We start from the raw sequence: 26,330 nt of genomic DNA, 5'->3' as shown, positions 1-26,330 counted from the left end.
TACATTATTCTTTGGGGGAAGAATAGATTCAAATCAGTCACAGTAAAGGTTAAAGGTTCAATTAACACTTAAGTACACATGTCAAGTGGTACAGTGGCACTTGGACAGACTGAGGTGAGGACTGAGTGATGAGGTTTTGATTTCCCATGTTTTGAAAGCACACTGTGATCTCTTAGTTACTATGAAAGGAAGGTTCCATGACTAAACGTGATGACCTCTTAGCTTCTGACATCAGGGTCTGAAAGCAAAGCACATCTGCATTACAGCCTGGATTTTGTGTCAAGTGTTTTCTCTCTTTTCCTCTTTCTAAGTTTCCACTGTCCCATGTTTATGTTCTCAGGTTTTGGGGTTTGTTTTTTGCTTACTAGGCTCTTGGTCAAAAGGTCCGCCAGTACTGGAATCATCCGATAAATGCAAATTTAATAGCACGGAAATATGTGAAACTTTTGCTCGAGAGGCTGGGAAACAGACAGGTAAGAGCACAGAGGCTGTTTTAAAATCTTATGCTTTGACAATGTTCAGATTCCTGAGCTTTCTGTGGGCTATAACACACTAAAGAAACATTAAAACCTTGGTGCAACTGTGTGACTTTGTGAACTAAGGCAAAGTATTCTCCCTTACAGTGTAGCAGGCCTATCCCCGAGAGACCCTCTGTCCCCGTGGAGTTTTTGCCACTGAACTACCTGACTAATATGCTGGCAGAGATAGAGAATCAAGGTAATGTTAATTCTGTACTTTGGAAGACCAGTGATCATTACCCTTTGATGCTCATTCAGATGTGGCCTGTCAGATATTCTGACATTACTGGGTTATTAAAACTCCAGTGATGTCTGAATAGAAGGTTTGGTCATCTTTCTGCTGATGGAAAGTGTCAGAGGCCCAGAATCTCCACAAATGGAAATCATCCTATTTGGGGAGCAAAAAGTGCCCTGGGCCAGTTCCTGCACTTGCACTAACACAGCCACTCTACTTCAAGTTGGGTTTGGATCTCCAGTTTGGAAGCCTTCAGAGAGGCTTCCCTCTGTGTGGGTTATAATTTACTTAATATCCCAGTAATGTCAGTTTTTGCCACGGATGAGAACCCAAAAGGGCACCACTGAAAGCTGTAGTTATTTTGGGTGCATTAAAACACATTTCTATTACCCCTTATCTTTTGGTATTGTAGATGAAGCTGTTTAATAGACTGCAGGACTATAAGTGTACAGGAGCATGTACAATTTTGTAAATACTTCTTCCCCATGTTTTTCTAGGTGTGCATCCATATGAAAAACAAGACCATGTAAATGCAAGATTTGTAGAGGAAACAGCACTCAAGCACACTATGGCACTTCTGGGCCTCAAATATTCCTGAAATAACATGCTGTTGAGGAAGGCTGTCAAACTGTGGTGCCTCTGTAGAAGTATTTATTTAAATGCAATGTTGTTCCCCAGATAACCTTCAGTTTGGGTAGTCGCCACTACTGACATGAGCTGCTCAGAATAGTGTTTGGTCCAACAAACTGAGGTTGAAATTACTGACTTCTAGATAAAGCCTAGAGAAATGCATTTGACATAACCCCAGGTTTGAAACGTGGGCTCATTTTGAAGTGGTCAAGGAAGTGGAACAAAAGCAGGTGTCAAAACACACTGTGAAAATGTGTATAAATGTCACTTCTTTTAAAGAGACAATGCTGGAAAAGGCAGTCCAGATGTACAGTAACAAGAACCAGTAACTGTTTACTTGGATTAATAAAAGGATTTCTTGGTGTGATTGTGTAAAGCAGGTAAGAATAAGAAATGACTGTTTTATGTCAGGAATGAGTAAAGAGCTATTCATTCCTTGTGGTGGTACCAGTTATCTGAGGGTACTTCTGCTTCTGGAGCTGCATTCTAATGTTTTCAGTTTTGTAATTAGCACAAAATATAATCTCCTTAAAGTGCATGTGACAGATTTTGTTGGGGGTTTGTTTGTTTGTTTGTGGGGTTTTTTGTTGGTTTTTAAAATATATGTATAATATATTGTAAGTAATATATGATAAGAAAAAAAGCTTTAGAAATTGATGGTAACAGTGGCTTGGACAGAGTTTTACATAATTGTTTCTTACAACATCTAGTGTTACAGTTCAAACTTCAGCTTCAGAAGGAAATTAGGCAGGCTGTTTTTCCTTTGTTTTCAACTTCTGTTTTTATGTAACTGAACCAATATTGTTTGCTCTTTTGTTTTAAGTTTTGAACTGTGACATTAATTTAAAATGGTAATAGCAATTTGCTACACAGAGAAAATTGCCAAGCTGTGCCATGCAGGATTTCTGCAGCCTTTACAGAATTTTAAAATACCCTACAAAATTCCAGACTATTAAACTAGAGAAAATTTTATATATTTGGGAGGTTTTCAAAACAACCTCTGATATTCTCTCTGAGTAGTTTCCTTCGATGCTCCCTGTTCCTTACCTCTGAAATAAAAAGATCCAGTTCCTGGGAATGACATGGCAAGTTCATAGTCACTCCCTTGTTACTGCCATCAGTGAAGCTTTAGCTTTCTCAGTGACTGCATAGTGAGAAGGAATATTTTTCTTAATATAATTAGAATTTCTCTGGCAAGTGTAAATTCCAGTCCCAGACTGCAGAGAGCCATGTTGGTGTATGTGTACAAGTGATGACCACCTTGTATTATATTAATAACAGGGGACAACTTTCTAGCTGTTTCTTTTTAATGAATGTATTATAACATACCTTCGGATGCAATAAAACTTCACCTGGGAAAAAAAAAAAAAAAGTGTAGCATGAGAATCACTCACTTTTCTTGACACTTGGAAATACTGCACTGCATTTGGGATACCAGGAGAAAGGATTCTGGGTCACTGGGTAGTTAGCTGTGCTTTTGGCATGAACAAATACTTAGTTTTCCGTATGGAATTTGGCAGATGTTCCTTCAGTGCAGTGTAAATGCTGCTGACTCTTGTGATCCAGCAGCTGGTAATGGTCTCTCCTGCTTCAGGTGCTGTCTGTTCAGATTTCAGGTGGCTTTGCAGGAGGCTTTTTGGAATGTCTCAGACTAGAGCTGGGCTCATTTGGTCTGAAGGGAGCCTCTCCTGCTCCTTGGGGGTAGTGAGGGCATGGCCAGGCACTGCACCTTGTTCCTCCTCTGCAGGGTGCTGTCAGAGAAACACAGCTTGGTCACACAGGGCTTGTGTGCTTTAAAACTCCAGCGCTCTCCTGAGCCGGTGTACAGGATCCAGGACAAAGGAAACAGTTTAATCCCTGGCAAGCCAGGAAAGCTGAAGGGCTGTTAAAAGGAAAGCATGAGCTTTGGCCATGTAGATGTGAGTTTGTCCTTTTAAATAGTAGACTGTTTTAGCCTGTCATACTTCTGTTACCTGTCAAGAAAACAGGTTAGATGAACTTTTAAAAGATCTAGTAATTGTGCACAGAACATCCGTGGAACAATTCTGTTCCTGAATACAGTTATTAGAGTGGGCCTTTATTCACAGCACTGAAAGGAAACTTGAGTCACAGCATGAGAAGTTTCATGACAGAAACTTCTTATTCTAAACTATTATTACTATTTTGTAGGAGCTCTCTGCTCTGGGCCACTGACCATCTCAAGGAAGAGGCAGTGTCCAGCAGGGCAGGGTTTCAAGAGCTGTTTGCCATGCCTGCCCTCAGTATCTTTCTCAGCAATCTGACTTCTTGCTGCTTCTAATCTGATGCTCATTGCATCTTCTATGTGGGAGGCATTAAACTTACTTCTCCTGAGCCCCACACTCCATCTTTTGCAGCTTTTCCTTGAAATCCAGTGAAAAGCAGTATTCCACTGATGGCTGCCCTGCCCTTCAGCCACAACATAGTCACACAAACTAATAATTAAAGGTGAGGTTTTTAGTATATGATCTCTTTATGATTCAATGACCAGCTCCTAGCAGTGTTGCCAGACTAGAGTTAAAACTCCACAAACCCACTGTAATAGTTGTCTCTATCTGTACCATAACCTGCACTGGCTCCTGGAGCTTTGCAGTGTATGACAAAAACTTACTTTAGCTCTGGCTTCCGCTGCTGCTTTTTGCATCTTCTTATTTCGTAGGGTCTTCCACTGTTCCTTTTCTGCTTCTTTAGGAGGGGGAAGGCCTTGACTCATCATCAATGAAGCAGTCATCACAAATTGTTCTTTGTCTCTGATTTCTTGCTGGAGTTTAATAGCAAGTGCTTGCTTCATGGATAACTCTGCGAAGAGAGCCCTTATCTCCTGGGTTTTGTCATTTATCCTCCTCTGCAGATCGTTGGTCTGGAATGCAAAACAGCTGCATTGTTGTTAGGGCTTCCCTTCAGGCACTCACTGGGCATGACACTTGGGTCAGTATTAGGCACATGAAAAAAAGCCCAGCTTGACAAGGTTTTAAACAGTAGTTCAGTTCTTGAAAATTACTTAATTTTTGTGATCACTTAGGACAAAAAAATATTGGCTGCTCAAGAAGTCACATTTACTCCAATACAAGAAAAGAAAAGCACATTTATCTGTGCTTCCTGTCCTTTTCGGCTGGACAGCAAAACTCCCCCAGCCCTCAAAGGCTTGGGTCCCAATTCTTTTTGAGTTTATACACAAATAATTTCATAATAAAGCTGGAATAAGCCAAATTCCTGTGAGATAATAGAGTGATAATGCTGTTACAGGGGCTGTGGGTAGTGGCATTAACCTTGGAAAGGGGACAAACAGAAAAGGAATGTGACAGAAATCCTTGAGTCTCACTGCAGATGATTAAAAAAAACCCACAAAAACACTTTAATGGTATTTAAGTGGCTAATTGGAACTGGGAGAACCAGAGCACTTGTGAATGCAACTTCTGGCACAGTGCCATGCTTACAGTAGTTTTTTAGCCCGTCGCCATCATTTCACCAACACAGTTAACAACCATGATATTTCTGTGTGTGTTTAAAATAAATCATTAAAAACTGTTTTAAGCTTTCATGTGTGAATAATATCTAATATCTAAGAAAAAATTCTACCCTGGCCTTCTTTTACATCAATTACTTAGCATTTCTTTTTCTGTTTCCCTCAGCTCTGTTCAATTTGCAGCTTTTTAATTAGGAATATGGGAGCTGGGAGCAGTTTTTGTCTTTCCCAAACAGTACTGCTTCCAGTTAAAAGCAAATAGCTATAATTTTATTTTATAAACTGTATTGGAAATGATGTTTCCTGGGTGATTCTCCCTACCTAAACATCAAAAGAACTTTGAGCCAGATACCAAATTCATCTTTTTGTATGTTGGAGTAGAATTTACCTGGCCTTCCTTTCTTTTTTTCCCTTATTTCTTTTTAGCCTTTGACCTGTTTGTTGTGGAGAGGCTGTTAAGTACATTTGCAAAAGAAGAATCCTACAAAGTTTCTAAGCATCTACTTCAGAAAGAACTAATTCTATATTTTGGTGAAAGGTACCATTTATGGTGCAACTTTTTTTTTTTTTTTTTTAAAGAGAAGACATTCAGCTTATAGATTTTGTTTATCTGTATTACTGTTGCTATTGATGTCTGTAATTTCTTATGACTGGCTTATGATTGGGCTCTCAACATTTCCAGGCACTTTTGTAATTTGCAAGTGAATCACCTCTTGCCCAGATCCTGTTTCATTTTGTACAGGCTGGCAAGCAGAGCCTGCAGTGCCCTTCTTACCCTCCTGGCGAAGAGCAGCACGTCCTGCTTGCCGTTCTCCACCACAGCACGGATTCTGTCCGTCAGATCGGAAATGTTCTCGCTGAGAAAATCTATCTTCAGCAGTCTCTGCTCCTTCTGCACCAGCTCTGCCTCCAGCTGCAGCAAGAGGGAGGGCACAGTGTAAGGAAAGGACAAGGAAGGTGCAGCAGAAAGTGTTCTGTGATTGCCTTGAGCTGGTAAACAGTCATAACAAACACCTTCGCTATCAGATTTGTCAAAATTTACACCCTCTGCCAAGGATCAGGCCCAGATTGGTTCAGTTGGTTACTGTTACTCATACATTCTTCCACATCATACCAGGCCCTTTTTGGGGCAGGGGTTACACCACTATTACTGCCTTGCTGTGCTTTTCTTGAAAGCAATGGCGTTTTTTTCTAGTCATAATTTAATTTTCATCTTCTCCTTCCTTGAGTTACACCATAACAAGGTTTCAGCTCTTGCTTTAAACACTTTTCCCTTCCTCATGCTCAAGACAGTATAGGCTCCATAAACAAATTATAACTACTATGACTTTAAATCCCAAGGAGATTGAGATAAACTTTTAAACTTATCAAGACTCCAAGAAAACCTTCTTAATGTGTAGGCTGGTGATAGCAGGCTATGTTGTGGCCTGCTCAGCTATGCAGACCTCCCTCCCGTGAAGGAATATGGTTCAGTAAAGCAAAAAGCTCAGGTAATTCAAGCAGCTGAGTTCAGGGTCTGTCTTTACAAACTAGATTTCAAAATAATGGCTCTGAGGTGTGTTTAGAGCTTGCTGCTTCAAGAGCCCTTTGCAAATCCCCTCCCAAACACTGATCACAGCAGGAAGAGTTTGTGCTTCCACAAATGGGACAGACAAAACTATACAAGAAAATGCTATTCCTTTACCTTCTCCTCCCCATGCAGAGAGCTCAGAAACTGGCTTTCCATTGGACTTAATGCTTCCCTCAAAGTGTCTTGGCAGTCACCAGAAGAGCTGCAGTCAGGTGTCAGCTGCTGGGCTGGCCTGGCTGCTGCTTCCACCAAGGTCTCTTCAGTGGCTCCTTGTTCAGTGAGGAAGCAAAGCAGTAGAGCCCAGCCCTAACAAGGGGCAGTGTTTGCTTGTGTGTCCCACAGGCAGACTTTGAAGAGGCTAGCAGGTCTGTCTCCTGCTCACAGCCCGTGGATAGTGGTGAAACAGCTCATGGCCAGTTAGCAAAGACTGACAGCCTTCTTTGTTTGTTAGCAGTTTATTATTCTACGTTTATCTCCCTCTGCTGCCTCTTCTGTGCCTTCCCCTAGTGAGCTGGGTCTGCACTGAAGTGCCAGTGATGTGAATGGAGTCAGCAGAGGAGGCTGCAAAGCCAGTGCTACCACACAGAGCTCCCCCTCCCCAGCCTCTCTTGAAAGAAGTCAAAATGTCCTGTGTCCAGTTGACCTGGAAAGCAGATGCTAGGCTAGAGTTCACAATAGCCACTCATAATTATTTTGATTCCTCTTGCAGAAAGTTTATTTTAAAACTAAAATACACTATTTGCATTTTCTAAAAGAGGCCAAGCACAGCAGGATAGCTTGTGATATGAGAAGTGGCATTGTTACCTGTTCAATCCTTTTTAGCAGCTCAGGTGGAGATGGGTCCTTCCTTCCTATTTCTTGCTTTCTGTGCTCATTTGTGGCATCACTATGGTTGTCCTCCAGCTGTTTAATCTTGTCTCTGCACTGGGAATACTGGCAAACAAAGAGTCTCAACAGTTATTTATTCCCACCAAACTCATCCCCAGACCTTGCTCTCGAGAATTCAACAGACAAGGTTTCCTTTTACTGGGAAGGAGGGTGAGTAACACAAAATTATGAGCCATTTAAATTTGTTTTTAAAGAGAATTACAATGTGACAGTTGCAGGATGAAGGAAACTCTGCCATTTGACAGAAATTGAGTTCTACCCGTTTCTTGGTCCTCTGGCTGTTTTTTTTTATTTTTACCCTCAGGAAGACAATAGAAAGCTCTGCTGGTCAGTACTGAAGGTACATCATCCCTACAGACATCCGAGTGTTCTACACTAACATTCCCAGGCATGTGTCCTGAAGTGACTCCGTGGTGACACTGAGCAATGAGGTACCCTGGGGACTCACAGAGGCAGGTGTTCCCTGATCTTTCCCATATGGGACCTTTCCATGGAATAATGCTTCCCAGAATATGCGAGAGGGACATCCAGCCTCAGCATAAATACTCACTGAAGGAGTGACTGGGGCCATTTTTTTCATGTTTGTAGTTGCCAGACTGGCAGTGGTGGGGCTGTGTGCTCTATGTGCACCTGGCTGTCTGTCAGTGAGCTGTTAGCACTGCCATAACACTACCCAAGTGTAAATGTTAACCATCCACTGCAGGTGATGACTGATGAAGGAAATAAGTGGTCCCAGGCTCTCAAAGTTATGAACAATCACCAAAATATAAAGTAAATGTTTAGATGTTGCCAGGATGAGGTTTGTCACTGGAAGTTAACAAGTCATATTTAACTAGAAAAGAGAAAACTGACATATATTCTCAAGTGGCAGTGGAACATTTCCAGAACACTTAAATACTTCTTTTCTAAGTAAAAAAACCACACAACTCACTCAGTACATTTTGTCTAAAAGCAGCTAAAGTAAAAACCTTAGATGAGAGTAATGAACAATTTCCTGAGCAAGCCATGATTCTGAGCATAGCTAGGTACTGAAATTTATATTTTGCTAACAAATAGCTAAAACTCAAGCCCAAAATACACAGAAAGGAAGAATGTAAAAGCAGGGCCAGCACAAACAGCAGGATGCAGCTATGCTTCCAATGATCTTTTCTATCTGGGGCCAAATTTCTAAACCACTAACTCAGGGAAAAATGCCTACTTGGAGGCAGTGGTATCTTAATGAGATTAGGGGGAGCTCACCAAGAAAAAATTTGCAGGTCTGAATAGTTAATTTAGAGAAGGACTATTGCACCAAAGCCACTGTCCAAAAGCCATTAAAAAGTTTCATGTTAAATGTAAATACTAGCCTTACTTTTAAATGCAATATGAATTGGAAGTGATCAGATGCAAGCCAATCCAAAAGTATAGAAGTTCTTTTAGAGATAACCATGCTATTATGTCTGCTTAAGTAATGTAACTACAGGCATCTTTATTTTTTTTACTGATTTGTAGTGTTTTCCTTGGAAAAGACTATCTGAGTTATAAGAGATTCTAAGTCTTAAAAATTTAAAAAATCCTTTCTTTCTTAGAGTGGATTTGATACAGGGGATAGGAAAAGTCTGTAGAAGAGAGGCTTTTCTATGTTGGACTGTAATCAGTCAGGAGGAATTGCTGAAGGAGGGAACATGTTGAGATGAAGCAACTGGTCTGAAACAGTGCACATTGGGTGCTGTTTTGAAATATCAGAGAAGGTAGGTGAGGTATGTACAGCACTAGAAAAGGGCAAATAAAAGATTATTTTAAAAATGCGGGGGTGGGTGGGCGTGGCACAGATGGGGCTATGGAACCATAGATAACTTCACTTTCTGAAGAATAAATCTGGAACACATAATTAAGTTTTCTTTGTAGGCATCAAGAAGAGAAAAAGGACAGGGATAACAGCCACCACAGGTGTGTTGAGTCATGCCAAACCAGATCGATGTCTGCTATGATAATTTCACAAGTGTATGGATGACAAATAGTACATTTTGATTTTTATATAGCTTTAATATTTCATATTATATTCTCATTAACAAGCAAAAATAAATGGGCTCTTGATTAAAATATACAGTAAATACCTCATTAGTAAAATGAAATTAAGCCCAGAGAGACTGCAAATATTTTTTGGAAAAGATTCTAGTTCAAAATTACCTTTGTCTGAAAAAAGGTCTGAAATTAAAAGATAATAGTAAGTAAAAAATGTGAGTTGTTACATGTAGGCAGGAAACAATGCCTGTACAAACACAGAATGAAATCAGCTGGTTGGATGCTCTTTCTTTAAAAAAGGGCCTGGTTGTTACATACATTAGCATGAAGATGAATCACTATGTCATGTGTCAAGAAAGGTGCCACCATACCTGGATGCATAAGCAGGAAGGTAACCTGCAAGATGCCTGAATGAATCCTTTCACTCTCGGCCACAGGTACCATGCACTGCACCTCAAGACAAATAAAGACTACATTGCCAAAACTAAAAGAAATGCAGAAAAAGTATGCTCAAGAAAAATCTCTAAGAGCTGATTGAAAGAAACAAGGTTGTGTATCCCAGCAAAAGGGAGAGGAACATGATTAAGGTCCTTCCAGTTACGTGAAATGTTGGAGAAAGGAAAAGAATGATCCGTTTGTCATGTCCCTGGAGGACAGAATACAAATCAATATTCTCACACTACAGCAAGAAAGATCCAGGCTAAAGCCCATGAAAATTTTTTCACTCTTAAGGAAAGACTGGGGTAGCTTGCTTGGGGAAACCTGTTTCTCAGTGGTGGCTTGAAAGCACAGCTTAGCCCTCCCAGGATTGACAAACAATCCAATGGTGGTGGGAGAGCAGATTGCCTAGATAAACTCTTTATCTCTTTACTAGTTCCGTTATTCTATAATGTGGTCATATAATCTGGAGATTTTAATGTATTAAAACCTGGACAAATGTTGCCAAATGCCTCAAATAAACTGACAGTCCCTGTACATTGCCTGAGCTCTAAAGCATGAAAGTCCCATCTACAGCACTATGACAGCTCAGCAGGTCTACGTGTTGGACTAATTAATGATTAATGCTAAGTATTTCTCATTGATGCATGAAGGTAGATTAGTTTTTATGGGTCACTTCAGTCAGCAGGAACAGTCCCTTGATGTGCAGACCCTATTAAAAGTTACATAGTTTTATGCCCAGAGAAAACGGCCTTACAGTCTCACCAGTTACTTTTTGTATAAAGAAGTGTCTGTAAATACTTCTATTTTAAAATCTTTACCTTGGTGTTAACAAGCCTACCTAGTCTATGCTACTTACACTGGCTTGGAAGAGGTCTGGTCTTGCTTCAGATGATGGTATTTTTTTAGCTTAACTATTCACCAGTGTTTTGTGAAAATAGGCAGCTTCTGATGAAAAGCATACAAGTGGAACATCCATCACTTTGATGATTAAGCAGCTCATGTGGAATGCAGGAGACCCAGGTGAAGTGTTTGTTCTTGCTGAATTGGCACACAGCCTTGATCTGAGCTTTTCCCCTTCCCAATGGGCACTACAGCTTGCTGAGATTATGGGACAGTTTTTGCAGTCTGTAAATATTTCTGATCTTAATTATTTCATTGATAGTAATGAAAATTCCTAGTCCATGTTACTACTAGCACTTGCTTCAAAGAGGTCTGGTATTGCTGAAGACTGAAGGAGGCAGGAAGGGTAGGAAAAGGGGAGGACAAAAGAGGCACAGGTACAGGATTCAGCCTGCCTAATCCAGACAGTCCGTGACTGTGGTAACTGAGCAGAAGCTGAGTCAGATTTTAACATAGGGTCAAATCTGTAATCAGTACAGCAACCAGCAGTGTGGATTTGGCAACCATCACCAGAGTTCAGATTTGGGTTCATAGGTTTTGTTTAAATCATGGAGATAAATCTGAACAATTTGAAACTGCTCCTCATTAGACTTAATTCCTATTGGCAGTGGGAGGAGCATAAGGAGATGAATGAGCTAACAGCCAGTTTGAGCCATGCAATACTCAGTAATTACAGTATCTAGTTAAATTTTAAAGGTTGATAACTGATATTTGCCATTGTTCACTGGAAAACCCCTGACTTGGGAACATTTATTAAGACTACTGCATGCATAATATCATGCCACTCTGTATTTTTCTACTTTTTAATCTTATGTCAACATTGCAAAAAGATTTAAAGCACCTCCAACAACAGCCTCCCTTTAACAGTGATTTTAGGTTTCACATGAACTATCATCAAGAGGAGAAAGTTGCAGGAATGCAGAACAGAAAAAACAAAGTTTCATGATTGACCCAGTCAGTTCACAAAAATCATCTGCATTTTGCTACTACTGTATTTGACTCAGTGACTCTGTCTCATTTTGAATCTGACCTGAAAACTTTGGAGTCTTCTAAGTTTTTTCCTTTAGACTTCTTCTGGTTTGGTGGTTTTGTTGTTGTTTGTTTGTTTATTGTTGTGGGGTTTATTGGGGTTTTTTTTGGGAGGTGGTTTTTTCAATACTGCCTCGGTTCATTGTTTGAATCTGTGATAGTCCTGTAAAGTTCTTGGGGCATGATTTACATGAGATATGTTTATTCTTGTAGCAGAGCATGCAATTTCTTCCAAAGGCCAGAAGTAAGAGAATAGTGCAAGCACTATTAAACAGAGAGCTACAGCTCCCTTTGATGCGAGATTGAAAGGCAGTGGTACACCCCAATTTATGATTTTGTGCAGGCACTAACAGAGTATGTATGGGAAAAATTACCATCTGGAGATAAGGTCAAAACTAAATGAGCCATTTCAGAAAGCAAGGAAAGAATGTCCCAAGCGCTGCAGTTTGTTAGCCCTTTAATGCTATTTTGTAACTAGAACTAAAACTTGCACTGTTTTTGTGCAGAAGAAAGTATATGTGGATTATATCATTGTAGGCAGCAGAGTTTCCAGAGTAGGCTCAGGGTCAAGTGTGAATTGAGTTATTATTTTAGAAATTTGATGGTCTAAGTGTATCTCCCACCCCTCCACCTACTCCATCAATACAGTTTTAACAAATTTTATCTACAGTCCCATTTTTCCCCTATGACTCCCATTCTCCAGCTTAGTCATACTGACATTTCAGGCTCTGGGGTGGGTTAGCTGGAATTCCATACCCAGGAAACATTTGGCATGTGTGAAACAAAGAGCATGAGCCAGTTACACACAAGCATAGAAACTCATATATGTGAAGTTAAAAACATATATCAGTGTTTTGCTACACAGGAGTATTACTAAACTTGCAGTTTTAAGAAACCTTGTACATCCAGATATTTTTTTATATGCAATCACCTTAATTTTAAAATACAGAATGATAGTAAAAAAAGGCTTCCTTTAACACCAACCTCTGTCCGAAGTCTCACCAGATTTGCATCCAGGGCATTCTTCACTGTGAGCTGTTTAAAACATAATTTAACCTCTCTTTTTTTCTCGGCTACCTTCAGCTTCAGCAAACTGATCTTTTCATCCATAGCTTGCATCCTAATATCTCCATTTTTACACAATGCCTCTTGCCTGTTTATTTTTTCATACAAAAAGCCAAGTTCTTCTTCTCGTTCTCTGAGCAAAAGTGCACTGAAATAAAGCCAAAGTTAAAAGATATTTTTTTAAAAAATAAGTAATATTCAGTATATTCCATTCAAGAGCATAAAGTTATCTTAAAATATAGTAATAATCTGTGAAAATGTATGAAGCTACCACAAATATTATTTTAATCTAATGACAGCATTTTAAATAAGTAACAAAATCATTGCAATGTGAAAATCAGAAAACGAATTATTGGAAAGGTGACTCTTCTCTCTCACGTAATTTTTAAGGTCTTCTGACCTTCCACAGCATTTAAAACTAGATAAAGATCAGAGAGATCTAGATAATCTGAACTTTTGCAGATACCTTATCTGTGCACAGTGCACAAACTGAGCAGGAGGCTACAAGCTCTCAAGCATTCAGCAGCCAAGCTACCATATTTTTGAATAATAGTTCTGAAGCATGAGCATTATTACCAGTGGAGAAACATCCACATAATGCAAAGCAGCACTGGCAGTGCAGTGAGGGGGACTGGTCAGTGAAATATTGCAGTGCCACAGACCTTTAGCAATCCTAACGAGGAATGCTCATAAGCTGAAAAATATTGCTGCTTCATGAATGTCAAAATTAAACACTACCTTAGATCAAATTTACAAATGTACCTCTCATTTTGTTGCTGAATAGCCCTTTCACATTTTTTGCGTAGCTGCAAAATTTCCTCTTGAATGTGTGTGGCTGCAGTGGTAAGTCTGTCAACATTCAAATACTTTTCCTTTTCCTTATTGTCTAGAATCTCTTGTACAAGTTTGCAACAGTCCTTTTTGATCAACTCTTTCATTCTCTCATTCTTTTTAATCTTCACATACACTTCCTGCAATTTTCTTTAACATAACAGAAACGTGGGAATATTTTCAGTCCTTTCAATTTGAAACCAATTTTAGCAATTAAAAGCAGAGCTTAAATTTATTTCTCAAGCATGCAAGGGTTTGTCTATATCTCTGCTTCACAGAAGCTTTACAAGTAGAAGAAAGACTCTCTGAGAGCAGGTTTTTTTGCAAATTCTTCCTAGCTTAAAAAGAACTGGATTCTGGCTCAAGAAAAATGCTATATAGAAAGCACTGCACTACAGCTCTTTTATTCTCTAGCAGGTAGCCCAAGAAGCAATAAAAAATAAAGTTTAAGAGCATAAGCATAAATTGTGATGAAAAGTTTTAATGTTTAGAAATTCTGCCATTCTATTTAAGTAACAATATTTAAATTATTTTGTGGTTGCAACTCATAGTGCTCCAAATTTATTGTTTATAAAACAATGTATTAACACAAGAAAGAAAATTACTAGGTTGCCCATTTGACAGATAAAAAAAATAGTGGAGGTTAATGACAAGATCACATAAAAATAAAGAATGGATCTCATTATTTCCAGCATCCTTTTTGATCACTGGATGATGGTCCCTCATTTAAAAGACATATTCTTGTCACCAAATGTTCCTAAAAAATAGTCACTATTTATATTCTCACAACACAGAATTTAGAGTTATTGCATTTAACCTGTGTATCACTTCTGGATCAAGACACAACTTTATCTACACTGGGAAGATATTCACATTAACATCCAAAAGAGGCAGTGAAAGGAGAAGCCAAGTCTCCTGTTAAAATACAGACCTGCAAATGAAATATCTTCCCTTATGGGCTCCATCATTAAATTCCAGATTTGCTGTACACAGGGAAGGGAGCTGTTTCTTTCATTTCCCCCACATGTGTAACATTTTGAGTACCACAGAGTACCACTGAATTTAATTAAACTTCTGTAAGTCAAGCTTCAGACTGAAAGTATAACAGTATTGCAGAAATACAATATGTTTTAAATATATTTTGAGAATTTTTTGCTTTACTTGGACTGATACTCTGTCCTCCAAATTGCATCAGTTGCAGTGAAGTCAGTGGTACTGATACTAAAATCTATTACTGGGATTAAAAATATTTTTCATAGGCAAAAGAGTTACTTTTTTACAAAAGAGAAAATTCAATACCTCTGACTAGTTTTAAATCTAGTTTTGCAAAACCCAAAATATCTGTTGGATCTGTACCGAGTAGGGACATCAATAATATTTATATATTTCTGATATCTATACAAAATATATGTCTTATTAGCCTTTTTATCCCCTTCTTTCATCAGCTGGGAAGGCATCAACATTTTACTATAAAATGTCAGCTTGTACATCTTGACAAAATCACTTCTGTGACTGAAGGTCTACATCTTTTTTAGCTATCTCTGGCATGACTTTGAAACCAAAATATTAGGAGACTCACAAAAAATACTTAGTGTATTCTTTGTCTGATTGAGCAATTTTTGGCACCAAATAATGAGGTTTTCAGAAAATAAAAAGTTATTTTTCATTACTCAGTTTTGGTTTTCCTGTATTGCTTACACAGGTGGCTGTTCACTGTCTTCCTACTTGCCCAAGTACAGTTTTCCAAGACATTGTAATTCTGTCTATATTGCCGAATTTCATCACTAGGATTGCAAAAATATGGCAAAAAGATATTCCCACTAAATGATGGTCTAGGAATAGAGAGAGTCACAAACACCAGCTGTCCTGCCTCATTATCTTTGCTGTGAATATAACCTTTAATTTTGTCTAAGATTGTCTGGAAACTGAAACCACATTTTATCTGAAATAAATGTAATCTAATAAACTTCAGTGTGAATTTGAACCAAAATCTCCAATTTGCTCTAATTTCATAATTCATAATTAATTTCATAATTAGACAGCCATATTCCTAGCTAGTGACTTACTTAATAGTCCCATGCACCACTTCATTAGGGAATCAAATGTGTCAGACCTCTTTTTCTTTAAGGACAGCAAATGTGAGTGCAAGGGTGTTGCTCATATGGACTGGAACAGCATGATAATGCAAAACCTGAGAGATCCAAGAGCTCTTATATCAAAGATGGGAAAGTGAGAGAGCAGCCAGACAAACTTCAAAACTACTTTTTTGAGCAGTGATGCTCAAGCTCATTGTGGTTTGTTAGTGGGATAAGAAATTGGAACAGATTACAGAGGGATGTTTCTAAATGCCTTTGTTTTAATCAGATTTTAAACATCAGGATAATAACTATCAAGGATGATATAGACACAACTGTAGATGAAATAGAGGAAATAGATTCCCTCCTAAGATTTTTTCCAGTCTTAGATTTCTATAATTAAGAACTACAGTGTACTTTAAGCTCACCTTTCCTTGGTCATAAGAGCATTCCTTAAATTTTCTATATTATTTTCTAGCAATTTTACCCGGTGTTCAGCTTCCTTTGCTTTCCACTGAGCAGTACGCATCAATTGTATACATTTTTCCTTTTCAGTCTGCATGAGATCATACATGCTAGTAAATTCTTGGAGTCTGAAGAAATGAGACGTGTGAAAGAAATAATTATTAGCCTTTTATGCATACAGTCCTTGGATAAAAGTTGCTGTAGAAGACTTTCTTTAGATAACGTATTGTTATTATTTTCTTACTCCTTTTGGTTTTCTTTTTTCATCTTTTTAAAGGTGATTAGTTCACGATCCTTTCTTTTTAGTTCCTTAACAATACTTTGGAGTTGAATCTGAAATTTAAATAAAATTTAGTAAGTGCTTTAGATATATTAGAGAAATACCTTCAATGAAATTACCCAGAACAACTCTTAGATGAGAAAAATGAGGGGACATTATTATAAGAATTTTTTCTTATCATAATGAAATATTTTTTTTACAACAACATAAAAAAGCAGAGTTTTCCCATTTATATTAAGCTTAAAATTATTATTAGTAATGTAGATAATTTGATGCTGCATCTTAAATGCTTGGTTGCCTCTATCTGGAGTTCCCCTTCTTCTACTGATCAGCCTATCAAGTCCATCACTATTTGATTATTTGGCATATGAGCAACTGAAAGTGTACCTTTACAAATAAAATCTCTTTTTTACTCAATTCTGACTTTTAAGCAACCACTGATGCAGAATTGCATTCTGTTAAGTTTCTGGATCTTTTGATTCCAGTTGTGTTCAGTCCTTAATAGCCTGGGGCATCAATCTTAAATTGACAGGCCTTTTCTCCCATCCCACTGGTATCAGGAGGAGGAGATTGGTATTCAGGAAAGCTGGTGGATGATGGGTTGCAACTTTGGGCTTGTCTGTGTGTTCCTGAATTTGTATTATTTTATTTATTTGTTTATGGACTGATTTTATTGAAGGTACAAAGCCTGACATGTTTGTTTATTTTATAGACAGAGTTTCTCAAGATGGTAGAAGGGTAGCTTATCTAATTTATCTTATTACAGACATACATTTTGGAAACATAGATACCTTGTTCCCATATAGCAGTTTGTTATTTAGTAGATTCTCTGTGACATCATGCCAGAAAAATGCAGGCACCAAATACAATGACTAGTCATAGGAAAAGTTTTCTTTCCCTCTTTCTCTAAATCAATATAATTATTTATGTCTTGAAATGCAACAGGAAAATAGAAATTTCTGCCTCACTTTGGAATGAGTAGCAGTTCATCTATCTTCTAATGTTCATATATTTGAAAAATAAACCATACAGTTTTACTTCTGAGAATCTCAGGTGAGGTTGTCTGCTATTCTGCCTTTTTCTTTCAAATTGTTCATTTTATCCCATGGGCTTAAAAGAAAATCACAGAATCTCAGAATCACAGATTGTGCTGAGCTGGAAGGAACCCACCAGGACCAAGATCAACTCCCAGCCCTGCACAGCACCATTCCCAAGAGTCACTCCATGTGCCTGAGAGCATTGTCCTGACACTTCCTGAACTCTGTCAGGCTGGAGCTGTGACCACTGCTCTGGGGAGTTGTTCCAGTGCCCAACCACCCTCTGGGGGAAGAACTTTTACCTAATATTGAACTTAAACTTCCCTCAGCACAACTTCAGGCCATTCCCTCAGGTCCTGTCACTGGTCACCACAGAGAAGGGATCAATGTCTGTCCCTCCGCTTCATGTGGATGTTGTAACTGCAGTGAGGTCTCCCCTCAGTCTCCTCCAGGCTGAACACACCAAGTGACCTCAGCCCCTCCTCACACAGGTTCTTCTCAAGGCCCTTCACCATCTTTGTTGCCCTCCTTTGGACTCTAAATATCCTTTCAAATACCTTGTTTCAATTTTGGACACATATTTTGACATACTGCACTGCACCACAAATTGCCAAAAAACCACCACAGTATTGTGAATTTCCAGTGTTCTGATGGAACTTCAAAGCTAGAGTGGGAAATTAGTCCACAGGGCTCCCCTCACTAGTAATTTAATTTCTCCCTATAACAGCTTGTAACTTTGAACAGTCTTCCAAATATATAATTTTTTACCTTGGCTTTCTGAACATTCCTGCATTTCAGTTGCCTCTCATCAGCTCTGAGCCAAGTCAGATGTGTGAGTGTGGATAACTCATTCCTGCATTTTTCCTGCTCTTTGAAAAGCAATTGTTCTGCAGCAATGCATTCTTCTAACATGTGGGCATCCATATCTGATATCACTTCCTAAAGAAGATTAAATTTAAATCCTAATGCAACAATGTGTCAGTGTTGGCAAACCCAAAGTTAGAAATACTTCGGGTTTATCTGCAAAGTAAACAAATGTACAGACTACATAGATTTAAAACTGTAATAAAAACCACTTTAAAACACCATGCACAGTCCCTACAATAACATTTCAGAATATATTATAACCTAGGAGAATTTCTGTTCCTCATCTAACATCTTTCAGCTATTGCCCATTGGACAGAATGGATCTTTATAGAATCTTTAAATATGTTTAGTGTCAAGTCTCCAGGAGGAGGTGACTGGAAGATTCCTAGGCTCCACTGACTGCATGTCTGGCCATGGCATACAAGTTACATATCCCAAAGAACGACATGTAGGTACTGGAATGCATATGTATCCAAATACAAGCAGATTCCCACCAGATAACATTAATAAATTCAAGCAAAACACATAAAGAAATGGATATAAGGGTAAGAAGATGAGGTTGGACCTTAAGAATGTATGCCTGAAATAGACTGCTTCTTATAAAGTAATTTATGTAGTGGCAAGTACTGATGCTCTTGTAATGCAGGTATTTACATTTCCACACTCTGTATGGCTATGCTGTGTACAGACAGACAGACATCCACAAATTACAGAACTGTGATGATGAAAAATCTTTATGTACAAATGCTGAATTTTTATTGTTGGACACTGTTTCATATCCAAAGGAAATCTATAACAATATATTTCTAGCTGCAGTTTCATCAACAACATTGAGAATGACTTAAACTAGAAAGTAGATTTGCTTTCTACCTTCAAGTACGTAGCCAGTAATAACAAAAATATTTTTAAAAATAAAAGACAAGTGGTCTTTAAAACTGAACAAATACTATTGCATTATCTCACCAGAAAGCTGCAGCTAGAAACTCCCATTATTTTTTTCTTCAAACAGTCCCTTTATTCTCATGATGGAAAACTGTCAAAATGAAAAAATATGAGAAAGCAAAACTCAGCACCTGTTCAGCTAAACCTCTCTTGATGATTTCAATCTCTTCCTGCAGTTCATGTCGTCTTTGTAATAATACTGCATTGTTTTTTGAGTTAATTTCTGCCTACAAAAATAAACCAAGCACATAGTGATGCAAACAAAAAATGAGGAAAATGTAAACTGCAGATACTGTATGAGAAGTAGCTACACAAATTAAGAAATTAAATTTCTCTCCTCTTATAATCACTAGTACAAGAATGTTTCATGAGTAGAGTTCCCCAGCAACTTACTGAAGTTTCTCAAATTTTTCTTTCAAGAACTACGAACACTGAACTTCACAAATTTAGAAGGTTTATGGTTTTCAGCAACTAAACTGTCATTGAAAACAAGAAACAGAGACCACATAAAAATGGCACCTAAATTCACAGAGGATTTTCGGAGTGAAATTCTAAACTTACTAAAGGAAAAAAAAGAGCTCACATCTACATGGAATGGATATAATTTTTTTTCCTTTTGTCACTACAGTAGGATTTTCATTAGACACTAAAAAGTCAAATCTAATAACACAAACATTAATGTATTATTTTTTTACATACATTATGGGATAATTCATTTATCAATCAATTTTAACATTAAGTATATGAAGGAATACATTAAAAAAAACTACCTCTGATTAAAATATATCTGATCAATCTCACTACAACTACTTACATGATATAACTTGTAAGACAAAAAGCTGTACTGGTCTCATTGTGATTAACTTCACTTAAAAATTATGGTGATAAAGAAGCAAGAAATAAATGCATCAGTTTAGCTATGAAGGCATATATTGCCTCTGTGTAATTGATGGGGACAAACAATTTAGCAGGACCTGCCATGACAGGACAAGGGATATTAATTTTAAAATAAAAGAGGCACTATTAGACATAAGGAAGAATTTTGTTCAACCAGAGTAGTGAAACACTGGCACAGGTTTCCATGAGAGGTGGTTGATGCCCTATCTCTGGAAACATTCAAGTCTGACTAACCTGATGTAGATGAAGTCCCTGCTTACTGCAGGGGTTTGGACCAAATGACCTTTAAAGGTCCCTTTCAACCCAAATGATTCTAATTGCAAATCTGTAATTCATATGGATGGGAAAAAAATTACATTTAACAACACACCTGGAAGATATTCAAAGATAATACACACAACTCTGTGATATTTTTCTCAGATCCCCACCAGATGTTAGAGTTCAAAACACTATAAATCAATACTGATAGGTAGATGTTTTGCACTAGTTATTTTCACTTCTGTGATAGTACTGTAAAATTAAATGCTGTTCACTTGCCTTATGGGAAAGGGAAACGAGACACAGTAAAGGTCAAAGTGTGGAGTTACTTCAATTGCAGCTGCCAGCTCTGAGATTTGATTTGACTTAGTTTTACTAAAATGTCAGTAAAGCCTGTCCTAAGAAAGTGACTTTCAGTCTTGTATTGAGATCAAAAACAGCTTTTTTGTGGAGCATATATTACTTACCACTTCTGCTGTGTAAAAGTACAAAGCTCATATAAACATCTTTAATCCATTAAGGACTTATGTTCACGTAAGACAGGGCTAAACTTAGGCACTTTTGGCTGCCTCTGCATTGGCCTGACCAAAGAGAGGGCCCACATGGAGAGGAGCAGCAGTTCTGCTCTGGCCTGGAGACAGCAGGACCAGCAGTTCTCTTTCACACACAATGTTGGTGTTTAGCAATAGCTGATCTTTCACAACTTTCTAACAGGAAAAACACATTTGAAGGAAGTGCTCCTGTAATTTCCTTATTCTACAAACCAGTCATTCTGCACTTAGCATATGATTCAAAAGAAGAAATTTGGGGAACCACACTGATGTACTGTTGCTTCTATAATCACATATTTATACAATTAATTCTAGTGATTTTTTTTCAGTTGGAATCACAATGAATAAACGTAAATCTGGGGGTGTAAGTAGTTAAATAAATTTCATCTACTTAAAGGACTGTTTTTTAATTTTTGCTAGGTTGCTCCCAGGACTTAAAAATTTAAATTGTCCCAATATAGCAAAAGCCAAGCAGAATCAAACTGGCCACTTGACTCTTCCTTACTGCAGTACTGTATTTCAATTGGCCACCCTGCAGAAGAGCAATGATTTCACATTTGCTCTTCTAACAGAGCCAAGAAAGAAATCAGAGAAAACATTGAGCATGGGAGGGTGGGCTAAAACAACTCTATTCTGTGGCCTATTTGCATAAGAGTAGTATCCTGCAGCTGCTGGAGTAAAATACTGACTATAATTCCCCATCTGTCTCTCATGGTATTCCTTTTCCCCAGATGCAGAATTTGGGGTGGATCTCACCCCAGGCAAGCAAAAATACCATCTCCCAGATTCTTTCAGCTGATACTGAGCAGAAATTCTTCAAGCTTTATGATCAAAGTCTGGAATATGAGTCAGCTCTCTAATCATTATTTCAGGAAATTCAATCCAAAATTTTCTCGTGTAGTTCTAGAGTTTTCCTCCCTTCTCCCAGATGAGCTTATATTACTTGGTAATACACATGTGAATTCAGAAGGAATTTCAAGTGAGACAAAAAATATTGTTTAATAATATTAAGTATTATCAAGTAATAATTAAAGTTGCTTAAATAGCGAAGCTAAGTATATATGAGTTTTGATACATATAGCTATTTTTTTAAACTTTACAATCATGTAAGGCTCTTTTCTGTCCTGAATTGCTTAAAAGGACCTAGAAAACTTTGAAGGATGGTGTCAAGGTAGGAAACATCAAGTGCTGTGAAAAAATATTCACCTGACTAAACAAGATTAATTTTATATGACTCAGAATCCAGACTGGGCAAGGAATAAGTACAGGAGAAAATATGTATAAAAAAAGAGAGAATGGAAGAACCAGTGATGAGAGAAAGAAATCACAAAAAAATTTATAGACAAAGTAAATTTTTAAGAAAGGATTGGAAGCAGAATAGAAAGAAAATGCTTTGAATACACAAGCAGAATAGTACTTCCCTTTAAAATTACCATAGTCAAAAGACTGAGTAAAACAGAAAATAGTAAAGCATTATTGAAAGAGGAATGGGTGAAGTACTAAAGCAAGGAGGAAATGAGGAAGGTAAAATAACTGTCTTACCCCTTTTCCCTTGTAGGACTGTCAAGAGATTTCACAGAAGTATTTCTTACAAGAAAATTCACAATATTTATGATCAATACATTCATACAGACCTCTGATTTGAGTCTTTTATGCTTTGCCTTATCTCCTTCCAAGGAATCCAAAATCTCTTTGAGCTGTAACTCTATCTTTTTTAAACTTTTCAGTTCTTTCTCTTTCTGTGTTTGATGGTGACTGAGAATATCGTGTTGCTTTTTTTTCTCCAAGAGACATTTATTTAAATTATTTTCCAGAATTTGTCTATATAGATAGACACACAATTTTAGAAACAGGTAACTTAATCAAGACATATGTAAACAAGCACAACTATTTTAATGGGTTTTGAGTACCTCATCACTATGGCTCAGCAAGACAAACTTGTAAACTAGTGACAAAAACTACCTCAAAAGGGAGCATTTTTATAACTGTAATCAATTATAATATCTTAATTATGTTGATGAGGTCTTACAGTCTGTTCTAAATATGCTAAAATATCAGGGAATCTATTACATTTAGGAAGAAGAAAACACATTTTTTATTATGTTCCCTCATAATATTTTTTTATTATGAGGGAACATTTAAAAATAAGATGCCATGGGTCTCTAATACAAAGCTTGAAAGGCAAAAGCATTGCTGCTGAGCATATGGCCAGAAATACAACTATACATCTCTCTCTGCAAAGGAGGAATCACTGCAAGCTTGCCTTCAACCAAACAGCTTATTTTACTTACCAAGTAATTATAAAATCATATTTGAAGGGAATATTAAAGAGATGATTAACCAATCTCCACTGAAATTCAGGACTACATGAGGGCAGACGTCTATGATCCTCATTTGAAAATGAAAATACTGACATACTCTAATCTTCTTCAAATTACTTTCAGTGGGTTACACAGGAAAGAAAGTATGTGCACTGAAGAAAGAAAGCTTCTAAAATAGTTCACTTTTAAGAGAAAAATCTCACAGGATTTTATCAAATGCTTGTTTTTTGATGTTGTTCTTCAAGCCAGATCCTAGATTCCAGATTCCAAATTTTTATATAAACATTCCTGAAGTGAAAACCAAGCCTCATCATTTATAATTTGCACTGGTTGCAGCATAAAAGTTGGAAATAAAAGCAACAACAGAAAAAGAAGTAGACTTTTGAGAACAGACCATCGTTTACTCTTTCTGTGTGGCTTGTGTCTCTAACCTGTCTGAAAGGACGGCTAATTCCTTCTCTGCATTAATTTCTAGTAATTTTGTCAAAGCAATGCATTCTCGCTCATTCTTTTGTATCAAAGTTTGTCTCTTATCCAATTCCTTCACTACATCTTCTTTTTCTTGCAAAATCTCCTCAGTCCTTTTTTCAGTGGCTTTCAGGGTTCTGTTCAGTTCTTCTATTTGGTCATTAAGGGTTTCATTCTTCTTCTTTGCATCACTGCAAATATATTTTAACAAAGCAGTAAGAGTTTTATTTTCCACGTGCATATTTCAAAGACAAAATGTAAGTTGCCAGGTTTTGTGGACATACAAAATAATTTCACAGCAATTATAAAATAATTTACAATATGCTGAACATTAATAATATGGTAATATTAACAATATACTGAATGTTTGAAAGCAGACAGTTGAAAACCTTCAAATTCCAATATAGTCCAACAACAAAATTACAGATAGCCATAGGGCCAAATGGCAGCTTAGCACCATGACAGTGTTAAAAAGAGTTCTAGTAAACTGATTTCTGTCAACATCATAAGATACATGGGTGTGGCATTTCTAAATATTCTTCCTAAGAGCTGAGAACTCTGGTTAGTCTATTCTAGGATGTGACACAAATATAAAGAGTCATTTAAATATTTCAGTAATAGCAATTTGCAAAAAAAAAGTTTTAGAAATTGCTTCTCTGTAACTCTACAGGGCAAACTTCTTAGATTTATGATGGCAGAGTTGCATTAAGCGGAGTAGTGAGGAGACACAAACTTCAGTGTAACTCTGAACAAACAGGGTGAAACCCCATTCATTCATCTGGATGGCAATTGGACCGCTGGGATCTGTGAGTGGCCTGGCTGAGACTGCACAGTGCTAGTTTGGTTTTACTCTTACAGAAAACAGCACACACTATGCTTCAGAGGAGAAGAACCTCAGCTCCACAAGACAGAGGCAGAAAGGGCTGGCTGCTGGCTTGCATTTCCCCTGGTGAAGTATTAGAGACTGCAACTCCTGTCAGAACTTTACAGCAAAGCAGCTGTGACTCCACAGCTGGTACAGAAGGACCAAGGGAGAATGGGTTTGTAGCTCAGGACACACTGTAAGCTGCGGAAGTGTTAGCTTAAATGTTGATCCTAATTTTAATCAACAACCATCCTCAATCATTTCTATAACCAAGGGATGAGAAGAAGTCATACATATATATATTCTTATATATAGAAATATTTATTAAAAACATACATTTTTTTCTGATTCAACTTCTCAGTTTCTTTTACAAGTTGCTTTGGAGTGCCAAGGATCCTAACTAGCTCAGCCTAGCAATGAAACAGAAAGGTTTGATTAATAGCCTCAAAAGCTGATGAGTTTTCATAGCATGATGAGTTATCATTTAGAACTGCTGTGAAAATCAGTAGGAAAAATTTTTGAACTGAGGTTTTCTCAGAGAATTCTAGCTGCTACTTTTAAAATTAAACATTGATGTTTACAATTTTAGTATGTCTTCAAGATAAAAATTATGCTTGAATATTATTAGTACATCTTATTATGCTGTTTATACCATGGGAAGAAGTAGACCCAGGTATGTTTTTAATTCTCAGCATAAATCTATATTAATTGTAATCTGAACAACCTACAATAACACAACATAACTAAGATGTCTTTAGAGAAATCACTTTTTACTCAAAACCATGACTATTACCATTTCCTAAAGGAGTAATAAGGATATGGCACAGCAGCATGTTTCACTCCTATTGGAAAATGGTTTAATATTTACTGTAATGACATAATGAATTTGGAATGACAACATCCAGAAGATTCACTGCTCCTTTGGGCAAAACATGTACACACACACATGCACACACACTCACAGATACATGGGCACAATTAATTTTGCATTACTTTTAAATTAGTCTGTGTATTCTGAAGCTTTTCCATTTCTTCCTCATCTGCTAATATCAGCTTTTCCTTGGATGAAACAGCTTCTTTTATTGAATCAATTTCTGCTTTCCTCTGGATTATTTCTTTGCTGAGCTCATCACAATTTTCTTTCAACTGCATGACTTTATTGTCTTTCTTTAAAAATGAAGTAAAAGACCAAGTTAATTGTATTTTCCCTTTTACATTTTGCAGACTTCTGATAACATAGACTCACTAACATTGAATGATGATAACATTTTTAGTGACAAGATATGAAAAGTATTTTTTATCAGATGTATGTTTCTTCTATCAATACTAGCAGAATTTTATTTCTAACAAAGCCACATATATTCCTCAGGAGTTATAACTACAAAAATATTTTTCATGTTCACATCCTAGAACAAAAAACCTGCAGCTATCTTTACATGCAGTATCAATTTGCTGAATATAGTAAACATTTTCTCAAGTAAACAAAAAGCCAGATCTTTTCTGAATCATTTATATAAATAGATGCCTGCTCTAGTTATCAAAATTGAATGATATAATATAGCCTATAAAATATATTTATTTTAAAATCTGTTTTTCTACATATTCTATTTTAAATAAACTCTAGAAATGCACACTGAGAAAACACTTTCAGTGATTTTTTTATATGTTAGTTGATGGAACATAAAGCATTGTTTTTTTCATGTTTTGTA

At 37.2% G+C, this 26,330-nt stretch overlaps 2 protein-coding genes across 2 annotated transcripts in view; one reads left to right on the top strand and one right to left on the bottom strand.

Annotated features, from left to right (window-relative positions):
- GSAP (gamma-secretase activating protein) overlaps positions 1 to 2,755 on the top strand; it is a 44,688-nt gene extending 41,933 nt beyond the window's left edge. The window contains exons 29-31 of the mRNA XM_066318719.1: positions 369 to 473; positions 624 to 717; positions 1,251 to 2,755. Of these exons, the coding sequence (XP_066174816.1) occupies positions 369 to 473; positions 624 to 717; positions 1,251 to 1,351 (300 nt within the window). The 3' untranslated portion in view covers positions 1,352 to 2,755. The remainder of the gene's footprint in view (positions 1 to 368; positions 474 to 623; positions 718 to 1,250) is intronic.
- Positions 2,756 to 2,964: 209 nt separating this feature from the next.
- Positions 2,965 to 26,330, bottom strand: part of CCDC146 (coiled-coil domain containing 146) — a 65,859-nt gene continuing 42,493 nt past the window's right edge. The window contains 15 exon segments of the mRNA XM_066318718.1: positions 2,965 to 3,068; positions 3,071 to 3,134; positions 4,013 to 4,261; positions 5,643 to 5,780; positions 7,242 to 7,370; positions 12,684 to 12,912; positions 13,527 to 13,745; positions 16,099 to 16,263; positions 16,380 to 16,468; positions 18,221 to 18,391; positions 19,393 to 19,488; positions 22,602 to 22,788; positions 23,720 to 23,947; positions 24,958 to 25,031; positions 25,615 to 25,788. Of these exon segments, the coding sequence (XP_066174815.1) occupies positions 2,989 to 3,068; positions 3,071 to 3,134; positions 4,013 to 4,261; positions 5,643 to 5,780; positions 7,242 to 7,370; positions 12,684 to 12,912; positions 13,527 to 13,745; positions 16,099 to 16,263; positions 16,380 to 16,468; positions 18,221 to 18,391; positions 19,393 to 19,488; positions 22,602 to 22,788; positions 23,720 to 23,947; positions 24,958 to 25,031; positions 25,615 to 25,788 (2,292 nt within the window). The 3' untranslated portion in view covers positions 2,965 to 2,988.

Source organism: Sylvia atricapilla, chromosome 5, assembly GCF_009819655.1.
Source record: "Sylvia atricapilla isolate bSylAtr1 chromosome 5, bSylAtr1.pri, whole genome shotgun sequence".
Classification (NCBI taxonomy): Eukaryota; Metazoa; Chordata; class Aves; order Passeriformes; family Sylviidae; genus Sylvia; species Sylvia atricapilla.
This window is presented reverse-complemented; position numbering and strand designations above follow the sequence as displayed.